The sequence below is a fragment of the Balaenoptera musculus genome, chromosome 1, assembly GCF_009873245.2.
Source record: "Balaenoptera musculus isolate JJ_BM4_2016_0621 chromosome 1, mBalMus1.pri.v3, whole genome shotgun sequence".
Lineage (NCBI taxonomy): Eukaryota > Metazoa > Chordata > Mammalia > Artiodactyla > Balaenopteridae > Balaenoptera > Balaenoptera musculus.
The window spans coordinates 25,097,481-25,118,602 of NC_045785.1; the positions used below are offsets into that span (position 1 = coordinate 25,097,481).

Here is a 21,122-nt window from a genome sequence, read left to right on the forward strand (position 1 = left end):
ACCCCCCCTGAGCCCTGGAACCTGAGCTCTCCGATGCTCCTCTGCAGCCATGAAGGTCAGGTCCCTGGAAGCTGAGCTCAAGCTTCCAGTCCTACTAGGAGGGTACTGATAAAGGTGAAGTCCCAGCCCTGTCTCTGACTGTGGCCTTGAGCAAGTCACTTCCCATCTCATTTTCTTATCCACAAAATAGGCCACCTAAAACTTTCCTGCAAGGTTGTTGTGACGGGTCCAGGCCGAGGGTGTGGAACTCCTAGCACAGAGCACAGCAGGAGACCAGGTGCCTTAGACAACAGCTAATACTAAAAGAGCTTCTTCTGTGCCAGGCACTGCTAAGCTAACTTTACATATGTTAATCTGTTTCATCCTCGTAACAACCCTATGAGGTAGGTACTGTCACCATCCCCATTTCACATATGGGGAACTTGAGGTCACTAAGCTCTGCGTGGCCTCTGGGCCCCAGTGAAAGGCAGCCATGACCATCACAGCCAATGGGGAAGTCTTACTTCAAGGGGCCCCACCCTACATTCCCAATCTGCTTACCTCAGGTCCCAACAGGGGAAGGGTTGTGTCCAGGGTCACCCAGGGAGTCAGAGGCAAGGATGGAGTCAGAGCCTAGGCCACCCCCTCCCAGGTGGAGTCAGCCTGACCCCATCACAATTTGACAAGACCAAGCGAGGCGAACCAAAGAGATGGAGGAACAAAGTTGGGGTCCCAGGGCTGGGCCTTCCCCTGGGGAAAGCAAATAGCTCAGCAGCAAAATCCACAGAGTGAAGTTTATTCCCAAGAAAGTTCCCTCCCCCCTCCCCAGCCCAGGACAGGGACAGACAGGCTGGGGGTGAAGATGGGGCTCCAGGGGCTGAGGGGCCTCTGAGAGACAAGGAAGGGCCCTGGTCCCCCGGCCACGCTGTGTCTGGCTCCCCCAGCCCAGCTGAGTCCACTGTGCCTCCCTGCCCAGCCCTCGGGAGAGGGGAGGGGGCGCTGGCTCCTGGGTAGTTCCAAAGTGGAGTGTGAAAATAGAGAGATATATAATATTTATACGCAGTGGGCAGTCCGGAGTGGCACTCACACCTCTGTCTGGAAGTCACCATCCGGTGGTTCTGTGGGCTCCCAGGCTGCTGCCCGGTGCAGGGCCAGCCGTTCTCGGGGCTTGGGGGGCAGCGAGCCCAGCGTCATAGACTTAAAGGTGCTCCAGCTCTGATGTCGCCGCTGTTGGGACAAGCCGGGACGCTCCCCTGGACTGGGTTTCTCCTGTGGCGGGGAGAGGGAAGGGCCCGTGGCGATGGGCCAATACCCTCTCACCCACTGTACAGAAGAACCAACTGAGAAGGCCCAGGGAGGGCCAGTGACGCCCAAAGTTACCGAGCAATCGGGTGCCAAAGTGGAGTTCAAATCCAGACCCGCCTGGCTCCAGAGTGGGGTTCCTGATCCCTGTGCTCAGAGTGGCCCCCTGAGACCATGTCTCCTGCTGCCCACCCTCCTCAAGATCCTGATGGAGCTCCCACCAAAACCCCCCATCTCCTAAAAACCCCAGACTGTTGCTTATGCCATGGGCAGGCCCTTGGTGAGGCAAGCTGAGGCTGCCCAGGCCGGGGAGGAGGGCAGGGAGGGAATGAGTGCCCCGAGGCCCACCTCCCCCCACCCCACCCCAGCCTGGGGCACTTACGCTGGACACGCTCCGTTCGGCTGCCCCACCTGAGGACACACTCCACCGCTTCTCCCTCTGAAACGGGGGCCACGGGTCAGGGTCTGACCCCAGGGGCCACTGTGCCAGGTTGGGCCCCGAGCTTCAGGCAGGGGCAGTCACAAGAGAAGCCCTCACCTTGGCCGTGGACTGGCTGCGGTAGCGGTCGAAAGTGTGGAATTTCTGGTTGAGCTCATGGTAGAGTTCCGAGTGCCGTTTCCGGGTGTGCATCACCTTCTGGGAGCCACAGGGCGTCAGGGCAGGTGCTCCCCACGGGACGCTCAGCATCCTCGGTCCCCACATCCCTGCCTGCTAATGGCCCCTCTGGGACAAGGCCTGGCTCTTTCTTCACCCCAGAGCTACGGGCTTGGGCACTTGAGGGACCGCCATGGGGTCAGGCTCTGCACTGGGGCTTGGGCTAATTTTAGGAGGGGACCCTCCAGGGACAAACCGCCCCCAGCAATCCCAAACCCAACACATACATACACTGTAGCACTTACCTCAAAGTCCAGGTCTGAATACCGTAACTTCTTTCGCTGGGAAGGAGTAACAAGGAAGCAGTGAAAGAGAAGAAAACTTTTGACCATGTGCAGGGGGTTTAGAGTGAGGAAATCTGCTCCCCCAGGGTCTGCCCACTGTACCTTCCCCCAGCCCAGGCTCAGGAGCTAAGAATCCTTTAAAGGACAGCCCTTGAGGTTGTGGAAATGGGCTTGGGGCCTGGGAGATGAGGCGCCAGGGCGCTACCCCACCGCAGGACTACCAGGGGCACACAAAGGCTGGCACACGCGTAGACATGCACCTGCACGTGGACCAGATGTCACAGCACAGACTTCCAACACGGCGGGACACAGATCCCCACATGGGATCACAGAGCAGACCCTCCTTCCTCTGTGTCCTGGATTCCACCCCTCTGTCCTGCCCCATCTTGCCCCATCCTCTCTGCCACCAACGGGCTCCTCTCTCCCTGGAAACCTCCACTTGTCCTGCAAATACAGGACGCAGGGTTACAGAAACCTTCCTTTCACCGCACTTTGCCCCTTTTCCTGCCAAATTTGGCCCTGCCTCCCTGGCCTCCCTCCCTCATGCCTCTCCCGGCTCTCACTTGCCCAAGACCACCTTCAAGGCCCCAGTGGCCTATGCAGCATTCGGTGCCACTCAAGAAGGAGGCCTTAGAGTCTCAGAATGTTGGCGCAGGAGTGCTCACGAGGTCAAGACCAACCTTCTCAGGTTACACTGGGGAAACTGAGGTCCAGGGTGAAGGGACTTGCCCCACAGTCCTCAAGAACGCCGCTAAAACCGTCATCTAGATCTCCCCAGTCCCAGGCCTGCAGACACGATAACCACCACTGGGGTGGTGACACCCCTCTCCTGGTCCTTCCACCTCCCTGCCTGCTCTTTCTTCACCATCCACCCTGGCGTCTCCAACTCTCGGCCCCCGCACTCTGCCCTGCGCTCTCCCCTGCCCTTCACCACACACACACACACACACACACACACACACACACACGTGTCCTTCCCGTTCCCAGCCACACTGCACTTTCTGGAGGCAGTGGGACTCCTCTCCCTGCTCCCTGATGCCCACGGGCAAGGCACACACGGCTGCGCCCAAGAGAATAAACTCTAAATTCCCCCGCCCCAAACGCGCTCCTCCGCCCCATCGCAGTTGCCCACACCAGAATTCTGGACGTCATCCTTGACCCCTCAAGACTCTGCCGTGTTTTTTGCTACCTCCCACACAAGGAGCCCAGGGCTGGCCCCTCCTCAGGGGCCCAAGCATGGACAGGTGTCCCCAGAACAAAACCTGCCACGATGCTGAGCGCTCCCCTCCCCAGTTCCCGTGTCAAGTTTTCTGTCTTTGTGACGCCTTCCTGTTTCTGCCATCTGCGGCAAGAGCAGGCACCAAATGTTCAAGAAACATTTTGGGAGAAAAACTAAACTTGCAAACCTTCTAGCTGCTAACTTAGTTTTCTCTGTGGGGAGGAAGGGGAGCCGGTTTCTGGGGCCAAACATGAGCAGCCAGTGGTGCCCGAGCTGTGACTCCTGACCCTGTCCTCATCCACACCCTCCTCATCCCTCCAACGAAAGTTCTAGAGTTCTACAGTGGGCCATGACCAACTGCTTGTTGCCAGTGATTCCCTGCAGGGAGCAGGCCTGAGGAGGTCAGAGAGAAGGTGGGACAGCCACAGAAAACACACAGGCAGGGAAAGAGACGGGCTGACATTTTCTCAGGAAGAGAGGGGCAATTACCACAGGCCTACGGGCAGTGCCTGAGGCTGATTTCAGGAATGATACCAGTAGCAATCCCCAATCATCTAGCACTTTCTATCTGCTCCACACAGAGATAAATGTTTTATATCAATTAGTCCTGGCAACAACTCTACCAAGAGGCTGCTCCTGTGTTATCCCCACTTTACAAATGAGGAGACTGAGGCTCGGAGAGATTAAGGCGAAGAGAGACTAGAGAGATTAAGGCGAAGAGAGACTACGTGAGCCTCAGGGGAAGATTATGCTCCAAATCTCACTGATCGGCAGCGTCCAGATCTGAACTTGGGGACTCGGAGACCCAGGCTCTCATCCCCTATGATGTGGCTTCCCTAGCAATAGAGCACCGGGCCTGAGCCACAGGCCCCTTAAAGGAGGGCCCATCCTAACCGGTCACCCCAAAACAGGCACTAAAGCAAGTGTGAGCACCTTCGAGAAGTGCACCCTCAGCGCGTGGCGTCCAAGCCCATTTGAGGAGCTCAGAGGAGCCAGGATTCCCTTGGAGCCGCCGTGGGCACAAACGGAGGAGAAACGCACAGCAGATATACTCCCCAGGACTTTGTATGAGGAGGCTGCCGGCTGTCCCTTCCCGGCTGCTGCCAGACACAGTCACAGGCACCCGGGGGCAGGCCTCCCACCCCCTCATCCCCAGCCCGTGCCCAGCAGCCCCTCACCTCCAGGGAGCCCAGCTTCATGGTGGAGCCGGGCACGGTGCGGGGCATGGTCCGGCTGCGCTCCCCCGGCTCGGGCACTTGGCGGGCGCTGGGTGTCGGCGGTGGCGGTTGGAAGGTCATCCCGTAGGGGTTCTGTAGCGACCCGTAGGCAGGGCCCAGCCCCAGGCCCGAGTGGTCCACAGACAGGAAGCTGGGGTAGCCTTCGGCATGGCCCAGTGCCTTGGCAGCCCGCCGGGGGGTGCCCTCGGGCCGGGCCCGCGGGGCGTCCTCGCCACCTCCGCCCCCGCCGCCGGGCTGCAAGCTCAGAGTCCTCCGGGGCAGCACCATGTAGTCCCCGTCGGAGCCCGGCTCGGCAGGCTGCAGCCACGTGAGGTCCAGCTGCCGCAGGCCACCCTCCCCACACATGTACACGGGGTTGGCCTCCTGGGGGGGCGGTGGCTCCCCCAGCCCTGGTGAGGCTGCCATGGGCACCAGGAGATTGCCAGGCAGCGGTGAGAAGCTGAGGCTGCCCTCGGGACCCACGAGGCAGGACTTGGGCTCCTCGTCCTCGTCGAGGGACAGGCGGGACAGTGTGCCCGTGATGGTGGACGGGTTACAAGTGTTGACCTCCTTGAACAGCACTGGGGGCAGGAGTGGAGGGAGGTAAGTCCGGGGGAGGAGGAGCCCCCAGAGGCCCTTGCCCAGGCTGAGCAGGTACCAAGCCCCTGAGCTTGGACAGCGGGGGAAACTGAGTCCTGGCGTGATGGCTGGGTGGTTAACACAGGGGTTAAGAAGGTGTCTATCCCAGAGGCCCACAGCAAGGGAGGGAGAGGAACGAAGCCAAGGCCCAGCTCCCACAGTGCCCGGGTGCGGGTCCTGACCTCTGACCCGACAGCCCCAAGGCTGTCAAAAGAGCCTTGCTCCTCCCCGCTCCCTGGGCTGCTCCTCCCCAGGAGACAGAACTTGAAGGAGGTTCTGGTAAGAATCATGGAAATGACACAATGATATAACAGCCACTTTGTGTCGAGCACCCGGCTAGGCACTTGACGTCCCCCAGTTCACGTAAGGCTCCCACCCACCCTGGGAGGACAGATTTCTCTCCTTTATAGGTGTGTTAACTGAGGCTCCAGGGGTAAGGTGTTTGCCCAAAGTGATACAGTGAGTGGTGTTCACAGCCTTGAATCCAACTCAGGGTTGCCTGACTCAAAAGTTGGACCCCGCAGCCAGACGCCTGTCAGGGCCTTCCTTGGTGCGGCTGGGGGCCCTCCCTTCTTGCCCCTCTCTGGGGCCATTCTCGGCTCTGCCCTGGCACACTCACCTGTCTGACAAGCCAGATCCACATCTTTTTCAAAGTCTGACTATAGGCAGAGAGGGAGAGAGCAGACAGGCAGAGAGAGGATCCATGTATCCGGGTGGGGGGGATGCAGGCCCCTCCCTACCCACCCAGAGGGTCTGCCTCTGTTGGGCACACTGCCCAACAGAGCAGAGGGGCCCCAGGCGTGGTCTCCTCCAGCCACACCTGACAGCAGGAAGACTGAAGGGGGGAGGGACTTGCCCAAGGCCACCCAGCTGTCAGTGGCTGAGCCTGAATCAAACCCAGTCTCTGTTCCTTCCCTGCCATAGATGAGGCAGGTGAGGGGTCTAGGGCAGGGGGCACTCAGAACGCACCTGTGCCCTGCCCAGGCCTCCTCACTCACCAGGATCTGCAGCTGCCCGTTCTTACACGAGTCGGGGGAGTCTTCACTCTCATCGGCCCGGCACACGCCCATCTGGCACTTCACCACATCCTGGACCTGGGGGCAGCAGGTGCCTGCTGGGCCTGAGGCTGCCACAGGGCCCCCCGCCACGGTTGGCTGTGCCTCCCACCCCAGGCACCCAGACGGGTGTGGAAGGAAAGAAGCGCATCCAGCTTAGGGGAGGGGAGAAGGAGCCCCAGGGGGCCGAGGCCAAGGCCAAGGCTGCCCAAGCTATCAGCGTGCACATCAAGGGCTGCCCAGCTGGGGACCCGGTCGGGCCTCAATCTTCCTCATCTGCACCCATCTGCACCGTGGGGACAAGCGAGGGACTGGCATGGTCGGGGGCGGACAGGGGCAGGAGAGGCCCAGCCCACCTCTCGGCGCAGAAAGCAGTGCACAGCTGTGATGACAAAGCCCTGCGCCGAGTTGAAGACAGCAAAGAGGGCCTGGAAGAGGACGGAGCGGCGGTCTGTCATGGCCAGGACGGCGGACATCCAGGTGAGCGCCAGCAGGGGCAGCACCACGCAGGAGCTCCAGAGCGAGGCCCTGAGGACAAGGCAGAGGGTCAGGGCGACACTCCAGGGGACAGGCTGGGCAGAGCCTGGGCCTGCACTCAGCCTGGGGCCCTTAAGCTGCCCACGACTGGCAGGGCCCCAAATGCCAAGACCTCAGTAATGTCCCCAAGCAGGGGGGCTGAGGAGCCGGAGGCAGAGAAACAGAACAAAGACAAAGAGCAGAAAACTGGGGGACAAGGAGAGGGGGAGGGACAGACACACCGACACAATGGGACTGAGCCAGAGGCAGCATCAGCGGACAGAGACAAAGAAGGTGGAAAGAAACAGTGGGAGAGAAGAGGAGGAGGGAGACAGATACAGACGCTGTGAGTTTCAGCCACAATTTGCACAGAATCACAGGCCTGGGCCACATCCCCAGAGAGTCTGGGAGGGGAGGAGAGGAAGAGGGACAAAGAGAGACGGCAGACATGGTGAGAGAGCGGATGAGACGGGCAGAGACACACAGGAAGGTTAAATCGGCAGAGAGGACGGAGGACATCACAGAGCACAAATCTTTGGGGAGAAGACGGGGGGCCAGGGCAGCAGAGGCTCCTCCCCTTCAGCTTCCCAAGGAGGAGGTGCCAGGCTCCCAGGGCCTGCTCAGAGCTGGGCAGAAAGATCATAGCTGGGGCTGGGGGTCAAAGCCAGGGTCAGGGCCAAACCCACAGATCCCCGGCCTCCTTGACAAGGGAGGGCAGAGAAAAAAGGCAGAGGGGCCCGGGCATCCGGGCACCAGTGCCAGCCCGCCCCCACCAGCAACAGCCCACGAGTGCACAGTAGGGCAGTCTTGCCCTACTGGGCCAGGTGCTACACCCTGCCCACTCTGCCTCATGAACACCGCCGGTGGGAGAGTCAGGCAGGGGTGGGCACAGCTCTGGACAAGGCAGAGAGGTGGGCAGGCGGCCAAGACCTGCCCTAGGAAGAGCGGTCCAGGGCTGTTCAGCCTGGCAGGGGGCGGGCACAGTGGTCTCCATAGGCCCCGGGGGCAGAGCCAAGACTAAAGAGAGGACCTAATCACAGCCATGAGGGCTACCACTGATTAACCACCAATTCTCTGGCAGGCCCTACACCAAATACTTTACATACATTAATCACACTGTGACCAAAACAACTCCAGTAAACAGGCATGGGGATTATTATCCCAATTTACAGATGAGGAAACTGGAGTGTGCCCAGCTGGGCAGACAGAGACAGAGCCGGGATGCAAACCCAAAGTGGCGCCTCGGAAGCCCAAGGTTTTAACTGCTAGTTCTGAGAGACTGAGTCAGAGAGGCAGATGGGAGCCCAAGTGAAAGGGAGCTTTCTGCTACACAGAGGTTCCCAGAGATGGTGCCAGCCGCCTCCAGAGGCAGTGAGCTCCCTGATCCTGGAGGTGTGCAAGACAGAGCTGGGCCCCCACTGCTCAGGGAGGGTCAGCTGGATTTCTGGCCCTGAGTGGGAGGTTGGGCCTGAAGCCCTGAAGTTCATTCATTCATTCTACTCTTGTGCGGCTGGGATTTTAAGAGTCTCAGCTGCCCGGGGACAGCTCAGTGAAATAATTCCCAACCTCCAAGATTCTCTGTCCTCCAACTGATTGTAAGATTCAATGCCTCTGAAATTCTAAGTCTCAGATTCTATGACAGATGATAAGACTCTATGATTCACTCATTCGAACATTCTTAGCTTCTGACTGTCTTATTCTAAGATTCTACCATTCTAATTCTAAGGTTCTATGGGCTCAAAAATTCTAAGGGTGGAAGATTCTATGAGCCTCTGTAGGTTGGGGCTATAAGGGGGAGTGTGTGTCTGTGCCTGGATAAAATGTAAGCCGGGGCTGGGGGGGCAGGGCCAGGGAGCAAGGGGTGGGCACGGGAATCCGGCATTTTCTGGAAGGCACAGACATTCATTCCCTGTGGCCTCTTTGCCATCACAATGTTGAGCCCTTGAGAGTGCATGGCAGTTGGCGGGGCAGGGCAAGTTTTCCAGGGCACTGGGCTGATATCCCTCCTCCCCCCACCACGGGCACTGCCCCCCCTTCTTTTGCCCCCTCCCACCCCCCCCTTTCCCACGGGGGCACAACTAACATGGCGTTCCTGGCCGAGGCTGAGCTGAGCAGGGGGCTGGGGACCACTCCACACGCTGAGCAGGGGAGGAGCAGGCTGGCCCAGGGGCACCGCTCCGACCTCGGGGGCGGCACAGACATGGGAGAAGGGGGGAGACACACGGGAAGTGGGAAGAGATGGGGCAGTGTGAGCCCCGAGTGGGGTGGGAGGGGGAGGGCAGATGAGAGAGAGAGAGGTGGGTTAGGGTGGGCGAGGGGCTGCAGCTGAGCACACCGGGTGCCCACCTTGCCTGCACCCTTGATGCACCAAGGTCAGGGAGCCCCGGTCGCATCATCAAGCCCTGAGTCTCCAAGAGTAGCTGTGGCCCACCCTCCCTACAGCATTTCCCACAAGGCCAAGTCACAGCGACCCCCCTCCCCTTACCCGGCCCTCTGCTTCTTGGACTTGTCTGAGATGCCATCACGAGCCATGAGCTTGTTGAAGACGATGATTCCGATGAGCATATTCACCTGGGGGCCCGGTGGAGTGGGGTAGGGGAAGACAGGATCACCAGATGCCCTCCTGGCAGGGAAATCCCCAGGTGGAGGAGGTAGGACCCCCCCCCCGGGGCCATGCCCCTCCCAGGACGCTGCAGGGGCACATACCAGGACAATGACAGCTGCTGGGCCCACGAAGGCATAAAGCAGACCACCCTCCAGAGAGAGCCAGCAGCTGGGGAGGGCGGAAAGAGGGGGTATCAGACAACCAGTGGGCCCACTCCCATGCTCAAACACCATCCCTCAGGGCTCCCTGAGCTGCCAGGTCACCTTACGCATGGGGCAGGGACCCAGACAGGGTGAGAGTGAGCCACTGACTGTTGCTGAGACCCTCTAACAAGGGCCCTGGGGCTACCTGGGCCCTGGGGCTACCAGGGTTGATCCCTGACCTAAATGGTTCTGAGATTATCCAATCCCAGCACAGCCTTTTATAGTCAGGGAAACAGGCTGAGACGGGAGAATTTGCCCAAAGTCCCACAGCAGGAGTGGGCCAGGATCACAGCCCGAGAAGTCTGGAGGCCTATCAGGTCCACTGACTCCCGCTTCCCACCCCGGGAAGGCCCACGTACTAGCTGGATGTACCGTATCCTTTGGTGCGGGTAAAGCCGACCGACACGGCCACCACCAGGGCAGGCAGACCTGGGGGAGCGGGGGAGCCAGAGTGAGATGGCCGCTCGTCCTCAGGGTCCTTCATTCTCCCAGACCCCCAGCCCAGCTGACCCCTGTGCCCAGAGAGCAGGGCCGGGGCCAGAAGCTCACTTGCTGCCCCTGCCCCCAAGGCCCAGTGACAGGGTCCAGCACGAGCCCTGCTCACCCCAGCCCAGGCAAAGGAAGCGCTTGCGGACGAGGCGGGTGCGCATCCGTCCGATGACAGCCAGGTAGGACTGCCAGGCCTCAGTGAGCACCCAGCAAAAGGACGAGAGGAAGAAGAAGTGCAGGAAGGCGGCTGTCATGGTGCACACACCCTGCAGGGAGAAGGAGAGGGAGGGAGTGGCCCTGAGCAGCCGCCAGGGTGGGAGGCGCCGTGCTTCCCACGTCTGCTGCTGGGCGCTGCCACGGCCGCCCACCTGAGCTCCGCCTCCCACAGAACCCTGCCAGGCACCCCCGTCTTCCTGCACCCACACACAGCACGACACAGGCCCGGTGACACACACACGGCACTCGGCATCCAGGAGGCGGGCGGGCAGGCTGCCCACGCACAGACGGGGCTGTCAGGGAGGGGGACAAACAGGAGTGCCTGCCACGTCATGGCCGGGTGGGCCCCACGTCTGGCACCAGCAGGGCTGGCGCTGTGCAGAGAGGGCCGAGGGGGCATAAGGGACAGCCAACACAGATCAGATGCAGGCAAGTGGCACAGGAGGCTTCGCTTGGGCTCCCACATGCCCGCAGACACGCCCAACACACGTGCGCACAGGCACTCCGCTCACGTACACGTTCACAGATGTACACAGACATCCCTCACTGGAGTACACACACCCCCTCTCCGACTCCCTCATGTACGCTCACACACACTATCTCCCACACACACCCTCACCCAACACCCAGCTCGAGTGTCTACACACATCCGGCACTTAGTTTCATACACACGAGCACACGCGCCATCCCCCCTTCGCCCCACTCTCACACCCCGGCCCCCCTGTGAGCCTGCACCTGCCTTGCTCAGCACCCGCGACTGGCCCACGAGGATCAGGATGTTGGATGCCAGGATAGATAGGCAGAAATTCAGCAGGATGATGGAGCGTTCCGATTTTATAAACCTGGTGGGGCACAGTGGGCAGAGACAGGGGAGCTAGCCCAACCTGGGGTGGCCGGCCACCTCCCGCCCCGCCCCTCGCCCCCCCCCACCCCCCCCCGTCCCACCTACCTCCAGAAGGCGGCATAGATGGCAAGGAGGGTGAGCAGCGCCATGCAGGACACAGCACAGCCGATCACAAGGGGGACCGAGGGGGAGCCCGCCAGCTCCAGGGTCTGGGGTAGAGGGGCAGACCGTCAGATGGGTCACTGGGAGAGGGCAGCTACAAGGGTGCCATCGCCCTCCCCACCTCCTGTCTAGGACAGACTGGCACCTGCACCTGTGTCACACCCACACACATTAGGGGACTCACCACTGCCTCCACACGTGCACAGAGCAGACCCAGTCACGTACGTGGACGTGTATTTATGCTGTCACCCGCACTCTTCCACACACAACCAGACACATGTGTGTGTGTATACGCATGCAATCACCCACTGCCACACACCCCTGGGCATGTGTCATCGCTGTGAGCACCATCCCAGGGGCACAGACTTCCACGTGCAATCCCACAAGTACACCCACGCAAACGCCACGTGGGATCACCCAGATCCCCGCCAGCACTGTCACAGATGGCCACTGGCACCCAGGAGCCTCTTCTCCGGCCCAGCCCAGGCACTTCCCTCCCACTCACCAGGTCCTTGGGCGGCTGGGCCAGCACAGCAAAGGTGGACAGGTGCTGGCACTGGCAGCGAGTGTGGGCTGCCTGGGTCTCCAGGGTCTGGCAGCTCTCAGTGTCCCAGTCCCCTGAGCTGGCATCTCTTGGGTGGAGGGAGAGGTGGAATGAGCCCCAGCCCAGCTCCACGGCCCCACCCCCAGTGCTGGCCACTGCCCAAGGACAGGTGAAACCCAGAGCAAGGCCACATCCAAGAGGCAGGCAGGCAGGCAGCGGGAGCCACAGGGTTTGCCCTTGATCCCTCAGGCCAAGGATGGTGCCAAGGCACCCTCCCTCTGGCCTTCCAGGCAGGACATCCCCTCCTGAGGGAGGAGTCCCAGGGCTGCACCCTTCCCCACACAGAGCCCCTGCCCAACTCACGCTCTGGAGTAGTCCCAGCTGGCACAGTGGGGATCCGTGGTGCCCTGAGGAGCAGAAGACCTAAGTGCAGCGTGGGTGGGAAGCTGCCCACCCGTGACCACCCCCATCCTGCCATGGCAGGCCCCACACAGGTCAGCGGTTCAGCCTGCCATCAGGGCAGACCACCTGCCCATCAGACAGGCCTTTGGCTGCCCTGGCTGGGGCATACCCAGGGTCCCCGCCCAGGGCCCCACTCACGTTGATGATATAGGAGAGCTCCACGGTGATGAGGGGCTCAGCTAGTGGCTGGGTGGGGGGCCTCACAGTCACTGTCATCACCCTGGATGTGACGGCCAGCGGGGGCCTGGGGGACAGATGCTGAGGTCAGCTCCTGCCAGCAGGTGCCCAGACCCAGTCAGGAACCCTGAAGGTGCTTTGGATCGAGGGCAGGGGGCTACCATGGTGCCAAGGCCAGGGGAAGGCCTAGAGTTCAGTGGGGCCCAGGACTTTGGGTGAGGTCTAGAGCTCAGTCCAACACCCCCGGAACCCCCTCTGAAGCCTCTGGGAGCTGCATGGACGTCCTGGAGAAGCACCTGTGTCCAGAGCCAGGCGAGGGGTCCCTGAGGCTGCAGATGGCTCTCTCTGTGGCCAGCACGGGCTCAGCCCTCCTTCCCTTACCTGGTCCTCCCTGGACCCGCAGCAGCCCCATCCACCCCTCCCAGGGACTCACCTGGGGGGCGGCAGGATGAGGCCGAGGGTGCGGTAGAGCACAGCACCAATCACAAAGTAGGAGGAGGACTCCTCAGGGTCTGCCGGGAGGAGGCGCTGGTGGGAGTGGCCCGGGCCAGGGGGCACGGTTCCTGGGCCTCTCCCCCTGCCAAGGCTGCCTGCTGCCCCGGATGCGGCCGGCTTTCCTGGGGAGGAGAGGCTGAGCACCTCCTTGGGTAGGAAGAGGCGGTCCTCTGAGTACCGCACCCAGTCCTTCATGCCCCGGCGGCCACGCATGGGGAACGTGATGTCGCTGGACACAGCCGAGACGGGCTCTCGCTGAATGCTGATCACTGCAGAGGACAGACAGAGACAGAAACAGAGGGGAAGGTCACAGGGGAAGAGATGAATGTGGGGGAGACAGACAGCAGGAAGGCAGATGCAGACACCAAGGTTGGTACAAACAAAGAGGCGGGGAGACACGTATACAGAGAAACAACAAAGAGACGGAGCATGGGAAGAAACATGGAGACAGAGATACAAATAAGGGGTTAAATGAGGGAAAGGCAGGGCCCAGAGAAAGAGAGGAAGATAGGAAAAGCCCTCAGAAACCATCCCTCCCCCAAGGCATCCTGCGTTCGGCCACATCCAGCACCCCCTCCCCAGCCTGCCTCCTTGTACCCAGGTTATCTGTGACAATCAGAGAGCTCTGGAAGGCCTTGAGAGCGTCGCCCACCAGGTGAATGAAGTCCTCCACGACCCGGAGCAGGTGCACAGAGCCAGGGGACACCTGGGGGCAGACAGGGCGTAAGGGACCGAGGCAGGGGTGGGTCATGGGGGAACAAGCCTGGAAGCCCAGCCCCTCACCTGCTGAGCATCATCCCACTTGTCCTTGTTCTCTGCATCCACCATGAAGCTCACCACCTGAAAGAAGCGCTGGGGAGAGAGCAGTGGGTGTTGGGAGGTCCCAGCCCCAGGGACAGTAGCTTCCCCGCCACAGCCACACCTGCCACCCCCCCCCCAGACTCTGCTATAGGGGCCCGGCCTCCCCCTTCAATCTAGGGCTTCTGACCTTCAGCCCTCCTTCCTCTTGACAGGGTAGAGGGTACCTGCACGTCATCAGCCGAGGGCACATAGGTGGCTCTCTTGAAGGTGTCAGTGACATTCCTCAGAATGTCCACGGAGAAAAGCAGGTCCCCCACTGTAGTAGGTGCGCCGGGCCAGCAGTCCTGCAGGCTCCGCACCACTTGTGGACATGCCCTCGCCCGCCAGCATACGCTGCCCCTTGGCCAGGTGCTCCCGAAGCTGCCAGTGACAGGTAGGCTGCTGTCACCAGTGTGTCAAGAGCCGGGACCCGCCCCTGGCCCATCCCACTCCAGTCCACCCACCACTTGCATCCAGAGGGAAAGGGTCAGATAGAGATGCTCAAAGGGATCATGGGGAGACAGAGTCTAAGAAAGAGACCCATAAAGAGAGAGAATCCCCAAAGATACGTAAAGACTGAAATAGGAACAGCAAAAGAAAGAAGGAGCTCAGATATACATATAAAAGATGACAAGCCACAGTTGAGGACAAGGCACCTCCCTAATCCAAGAGGTCATCACACGCTGGAGTGTAATGCGCTCTCTCTCTCTCTCTCAAATACGAGCTCCAAGCACAAACACAACAAATACCGGTTACAGTCAGACGAGTACACACAGGCCACGTTTGCTAACAACATTCTTACCCCATGGCAGGCCCTGGGCTGGGCACTGGGGACATAAAAATAATTTCAACTTTGTCCCTGCCTTCAAGGAGCTCCCAGTCTCACAGAACACAGACATTGTGATGAGCACTCATAACACCTAATGACTGAGAAGCTCAGGGGGCTGTAGGAGCACAGGGGGAGGCACTGGAGATAAGGGAAGACATCTGAGAGTCAGGCCTTGAGGGATGAGTAGGAGTTTGTCAGACAGGGAGAGGCACAGCCAGGCAGAAGTGGGCACATTGTATGTACGCCAAGGCACATGGGCACGAGCAAGAATCAAGCTCCCTCCACGCCCACCAGAGTCTGGGACAGATCCTGTGTCACCCCAGCCCAGCAGGGTGCACTCACTGACAGATACAGGTAGCGGTACTCGTGGGAGATGCAGCGGGCAAAGCTGGGCAGCCCCCAGTAGGCCACGCCCTGGGCACTGAGGAGACAGCGGCGGCTGGCAGACCCTGCACGGGGACAGGACAGAGGGTTGAGTGTGGGGGCCGAGCTCTCACCCACTTCACTCCACACCTCAGGATGGAGGCTCAAAGAGGCTGGGGGCCCGGAAGGGAGCGGCAAGAATGGCGGGTGTGGGAGGCATGCAGGGAGAGCCACCCGCCCCTCACCTGAGGCGTTGGGGGGGCACTTGTTGTAGATGATCTCTCCAGCAGCCGCCTTCTTCCACATCATCAGCATCACGTACTCGTCCCTGCACATCTCATGGAAGGCTGTTGGTACAGCGGAGGGGCTCAGCCAGGTCCAGGCACTTGCCCCCCAAGCCCCAGGGTCCGGTGGGCAATACCTGGACACCTCTTCTCACTGCAGGGCTTCACCTCCTCTCCGGTGCCCTCGCAGGGGTAGCCCTGAGCGCCTGTGGCCTGGCACATGCGGAAACGGCGCTGCCAGCCTGTGTCACATGTCTTGGAGCATAGGCTCCACGCATTCCACGGCCCCCACTTGCCGTCTGTGGCTGCAGAGATGGGGGGCGTGAGTGGCCCCAGGCGCCCCCTGGGCCAGGGCCGCCACCTGCCCGCCCTATGCCGTGCACTCACCCGGGCACTCAAGGTTGCCGCCACTCCCGGGGTGTCAGTGAGGGCCCCGGTACACGTGGCCCAGGCTGGGCCCGCCACACTGCACTTCCGGCTGCGCTGCTGGGTCCCATTAGCACAGGACATGGAGCACGGGCCCCAGGGACCCCATTCTAGCCACTGGCCTTCCACTGCATGGGGAGACACAAGCAGGGTTGGCTGTTGAGCAAGGGGTGTGGGGATGCGTCAGGGCAGAGCACCGCAGGGAGATGGCATTCAGATTTAAATAAGGCCAGACCCACTGGAGAGGGGTGGATGAAGCGGGGCTGGAGGGAGCTGGTGGTGCCTGGGCCTGGGCCTGCCTGCCTGCCACCAGCTCCAGGAACAGAGGACCCCTCTCCACTCAGCACTGAGGCACACGCTCTCTTCTGGCTAGGGAAACGGGCCCCGGGCCACCTTCTGATCTTTGCCCACATGTAAGCCCAGCTTTGTGTCCCCTCACAGCCCAGCTGGCCATGAGCACCAAAGTGCTATGAACAACAAGGGTAGTCCAGGGCTCAGGGGAAGGGGCACTGGCAAGCAGCCCCCTTTAGATGGAATCACAGGGTGCCAACTCCAAGTAGGCTGGGCCAGGTCACCTCCCACGCTGGCAGGTAGACTCTGCCAGTCTCCCCATGCTTGGTCAAAGCTCACTGGGGTTCCCCCAGGGGCAGGGCACTGGACCTGACTTCCTCCCCTTTCCCGACCCCCACCCGGCTGGGCAGCGCCCGCCTGGAAGCCCACGGGTGCTACTGACCCGGGCAGGCGGCCATACTGCAGAGCTTAGTCTGCAGCTCGGGACCCTCGCAGGCCTTGCCGCCGTGCTGGGGGGGCACGCAGGTCCGCATCCGGCTCCGGGACCCCCGCCCGCAGTGCGGGAGCACAGGCTCCAGGACCCCCACTCCTCCCACACGCCGTGCACTGCAAGGAAGCACGTGGCCGGTGGCTGGGCGGCACCTTGGCCCCGCCCACTGCCCACCCGCCCACCAATCAGGAGCTCCGGCAGCTCTGCCACCGCTCCTCATTGGATCTGCCCTGGGCCCCAGGATTCTGCCCTTTGTGGGGGGTGGGGATGTGGAAGACACAGACTTCTAGTCCCAACTCACACAGGACACTGCCTGTGGACACCCGGACGGGGAGACTAGAATCAACCCAGGAGGGGAGCCAGGGGTCCTCCTCTCCTGGGGGCACAGGAAAGCCCAGGAAAGGGCTCAAGATCTACCCCACCTTACCCCATCCCCATCCCTCCCCACCCCAGATCCAGAGCAAGAATCCAACATGGCAGGCCTGGGGCAAGAGAATGCCCCTCCCCACCCCAAGCGCAGGGACACACAAATAGACATGACCCTCTACGTGGACACTGACACAAAGAGCTCACATTGGAACATGGCTTTGCCCCACCCCTTTGCAAGCTCCTGGCACACCCCCAGCTGCCAAGACCCCTTCCCAGGTAGCCCTACTTTAAGTTCCCAGCCAGGAGCTGATCTGGCCTAGGTACCACTTGCACTCCCTCAGGCACAAGGGGCAGGACCCGCTGAAGCTGCCGAGCCCCTCCTGACGGACAGGCAGTCCCCACAGGCACATGCACATTCTCAACAACTCCATGCTGAACTGAGGAAGGCTTCAGGGTCTAGGGGAGGCTCCCTGGGGAGTGGGATAGGGAGTCAGAGGAGGGAGGGGATGGTCAGAGAAAGCTTCATTTTTTTTTTTTTTTAAGTGGCATTTCTCTTAGATCTTGAAGGACAGGCTGAATTTTAATAGCCAAGGTAGAGGTGGAGGGGATAGGATGAGAATAGGCAAGTGCAGGGTGGTGGGAAAGTGCAAGAGGTGCCGGTGTGGCCAGAGCATAGGGAACACGGAAGGCGGTGAGGGTAAAAAGACAAGCCTTGATTACCAGGACGTAGGCATCAGGGGAGTGATGTGCCCAGAACCAAGCCTGCTGGTGTGGGCCCTGGTCTGATTCATCTGTGTCCCTGATGCCCTGTGCGGGGCTGGGCACGGTGGGGGGGTGGGGGGACAGTCAAGTTTGCTGAATGAAAGGAGGAGGCAGCCAACCATCTTTGGAAGATGAACTTGCCTGAGTACCAGGCAGGACCCGACCCTGCAGGCAGACTGGGCGGGGAGGACGGGCATACCTGGGCAGGTGGCTGAATTGTTGCAGGGCCGGGTCTCCCGCAGGGGCCCGCTGCACAGGGTCCCATAGGGGGAGGACACGCAGGAGCGGGTTCGCACCTGCAGGCCCTGCCCACACGTCAGGGAACACACGCTCCACGGGGACCACTCCTCAGCCGCTGGGTCGCCTACGAGAGAGGGACAGCGTCGGCGGCAGGGGGCATCTCCCAAGCACTCAGTCTCATAGGAATCCTCCTACCCTGACCCCAAGTGACAGACTCTTCAGGAGGCAATCCAGCCCTGCCCACAGGCCTCGCATGGCAGAGAGACACGACTGAGCTCCAGGACATAGACACAGACGGGCACACGCCAAGCACACATGCCACCAGACGCCACAGAGTCGGGCCCCCCGCCACAGAGGAAGGAGGCGGGCCCGAGTACCTGTCTTGCGCCATGTACAGCCCAGGCTCATTGCAGACCTTGGCCACTGGGTTTTCACCTTCGGTTCCTCTTCCGGCTCCTCACCTGGAACACGGAGGTGGTGGCAGGGGCTCAGCAGAGGCCAGCTCAGTCCCGCCAAGGTGGCACAGAGAGGGCAGCCTTGCTCGCCCTCAGCCAGAGGGTCTGGAACCAACTGCAGGTGACGCTGAAAGAGCATCACGTCCTGCCCCCTGCCCCACCACCACCATTTTACAGATAAGGAAACTGAGGCTCAGAAGGCCACACAGGGCTTGCCTACAGCCTCACGGCTGTCTTTTCCTCTTGCCTCAGCCAAACTGGGGGAGACTGGAGAGGAGTGGCCGCTCATATTAATGAGCTCTGGGAGGCTTCTGTGCCAAGTGCTGTCCCTACCTATCTCCTTAACCCTCCCCTGGGAAGTAGGGACCATCACCTCCGTTTAAAGATGAGAAAACTGAGGCCCAGAGAGGGGAAGTGACTTGTCCAAGATCACACAGCTTGGAAAGCCTCAAGTCCAGTCTCTTTCCCCTCACAGGGCTGACCCTAAGGCAGACAAACAGCCAAGGTGAGCAGTTGTGACCACTCCGTAAGCTTGGGACACGACTCATGCCAAGCCAGGGGCTGGGCCTGGGGCCCAGATTCTGCTCCCCAAGCAGCACTGGACTGTGACCCGGAGGCACAGGTCAGAACGCTGCTCCTCTGAGACCTAAGGGCCTGGGGCAGGTGCCTCCATCCAGCAGACCCTACTCCCCACCGCCCTGTGGCCAGCGAGCAGGAGGCGCTCTGGGATCTGCTGCTGCCGCCTCGGCCCCTGCCTCACCGGGCTCTTGGCTGCCCGATTTCTGTGTCTGGTCTAGGCCTCGGAAGCACTGCCAGCTCTGGAGGAGAGGCTGGGAGCTCCCATTCTCCAAAGCCAGGCCCTCCTGCTCAGACGTGAGCTCATCAGGCCCTCTCCCACAGGCTGGGTAGCGGGGATGGTGGCAGACAGGAGTACAGGGGAGAAAGACCCAGCCCATGTAGAGGCTGCTGGGCAGGTGGGATCGGAACAGCATTTTGGGACAGGGCTCAGCCCACGCTGTCCCCAGACTAGAAGGTACTCCTCTCCCCCACTCCCAGGCCCTCTCCTATTTCTGAACACCAGGTCAGCACCGAACAGGCACTCTGTGTTGGAAGGAACCCAAGAAGGCTGTACTCTTCCTGCCCCCTGCCGCCCAGTCCAGGCCCTGCGTCTGAGAGAAAGCTCTTCCTCACCAGGCGTGAAGAGTGGCCACTCTGAGCAAACCTGCTGTCCAGGGGGCCCTGAGCTGCCACTCAGCCCAGTCTCTGGTCTCATCCACTCCCGGGCCCTTCCCTCCACTTCAGCCACCAGTCCCAGGACCTGATCTTCATCATCCCCGAAACTGCTCCACCATCTCTGAAACCTGCGTCTCCCCACCCCACAGGACACCTTCAGAGTCAGGCAACCCTGGTCCCAACTGGGGCGTGGACACAGACCAGCTGTGTGACCATGGGCAAGTGTCTTTGCCTCTCTGACCCTGTTTTCTGACTTCTGTAGAACAATACTCAGAATACCCCCTACCCTGAGGGCTGACCTCAGGACTTCCTGACAGGAGATCATGAAGCCCTCAGCACCCTGCTTGGACATGGGGAATGCTCAGAAGGCAGCAACTATCTGGTTTATTTTCACCATCTTCCCTTCCCTCAACACCTCCACCCCTTCAGCACCCTCACGTGCCACCACCCCTCAGCCCCCTGGGCCTCCTCCCTCTGAACAGCATCTGCCATCGCTCCTGGCCTCACTTTGGGCCCTGCCTCTATCAAGACCACAGAGAAGGTGCTGGAACCATGCCTGGCAGCTCCTGAATCCCCTCACCCAGCCTTTCCACCACACCCGCTCAGCCAGTCCCCAGCCCTGGAGACTGTGACAAACCGCCTTCTCCACGCCCACCCCCAGGCTGCTAAAGAAATCTACAGCTGTGCCAACTGCCACCACGACAGATTCAGGGATGCACATCCGATGGCCGAGCAGGGCTCCCTGCCTTCCCTGTCCCCCACCTCGGCGGGCTGTGCCAGACCTTGACCTCTCTCCTCAAGCCCATCTCCGCCCACTCCCTCTCTGCAACAAGCTCCTTTACAGAGAAAGCAGAAGCTATGACACGGGAGCGCCCCCATCCCGACTTCTTGCCTCACCCCTCCAACTCCCAACTTTCCTGGAGCCCTTGTCTTCACAAAGACCAGCCCCTCATCCCAGTGCTGCCTTCTATTCCTCCCGCCTACCTTCTCGGGAGGGCTCCACCCATCATCCCCTCTCATTAGCATTTCGTCAGCATTCTCCTCGTGGCAGCCTGGGAACAGATCTAGGCCCTTTCCGTTCTCAGAGGGGCCCTCCTCTGACTCTCCTGCCTTCTCTGGCTACTGCCCTCGCCTCCTCTTCACCATCAATGAGTGGTCCACAGCTGGCACTCCAGTTTCTCACCTGCCACTCACGTCCTGGCTCAGATGTCACCTTGCCTGGTAAATCCACTGCAGTCTGGCTTCTGACCACATCTTTCTGCTGAAACCGTTCTTGACAGAGTCATCAGTGCCCTCCTTGTTGCTAAATCCTATGGACGCTTTGCAGGCCTCGTCCCGCCCGACCCCTTGGCAGCATTTCGCCCTGCTGACTCTCCAGACCTGAAACACTCCCCTCCCTGACTCGCCTGGCTTCCTGCTACCTCTGCCCTGCCTCCTTGACCGGTCTGTTTTCATGCTGCTTCCCACGTCAGGCATC

At 60.9% G+C, this 21,122-nt stretch overlaps 1 protein-coding gene across 1 annotated transcript in view; it reads right to left on the minus strand.

Annotated features, from left to right (window-relative positions):
* Positions 1-766: 766 nt before the first annotated feature.
* ADGRB2 (adhesion G protein-coupled receptor B2) overlaps positions 767-21,122 on the minus strand; it is a 33,313-nt gene continuing 12,957 nt past the window's right edge. Inside the window, 32 exon segments of the mRNA XM_036833359.1 lie at positions 767-1,248; positions 1,664-1,720; positions 1,820-1,918; positions 2,182-2,217; positions 4,618-5,237; positions 5,915-5,954; positions 6,294-6,389; positions 6,707-6,878; positions 8,950-9,048; positions 9,352-9,437; positions 9,573-9,639; positions 10,034-10,103; positions 10,279-10,429; positions 11,119-11,221; positions 11,329-11,432; positions 11,891-12,017; positions 12,293-12,336; positions 12,530-12,635; positions 13,002-13,332; positions 13,661-13,769; positions 13,847-13,915; positions 14,089-14,178; positions 14,180-14,284; positions 15,075-15,181; positions 15,341-15,442; positions 15,517-15,684; positions 15,767-15,782; positions 15,785-15,933; positions 16,539-16,655; positions 16,658-16,702; positions 17,917-18,081; positions 18,335-18,418. Of these exon segments, the coding sequence (XP_036689254.1) occupies positions 1,063-1,248; positions 1,664-1,720; positions 1,820-1,918; positions 2,182-2,217; positions 4,618-5,237; positions 5,915-5,954; positions 6,294-6,389; positions 6,707-6,878; positions 8,950-9,048; positions 9,352-9,437; positions 9,573-9,639; positions 10,034-10,103; positions 10,279-10,429; positions 11,119-11,221; positions 11,329-11,432; positions 11,891-12,017; positions 12,293-12,336; positions 12,530-12,635; positions 13,002-13,332; positions 13,661-13,769; positions 13,847-13,915; positions 14,089-14,178; positions 14,180-14,284; positions 15,075-15,181; positions 15,341-15,442; positions 15,517-15,684; positions 15,767-15,782; positions 15,785-15,933; positions 16,539-16,655; positions 16,658-16,702; positions 17,917-18,081; positions 18,335-18,418 (3,920 nt within the window). The 3' untranslated portion in view covers positions 767-1,062.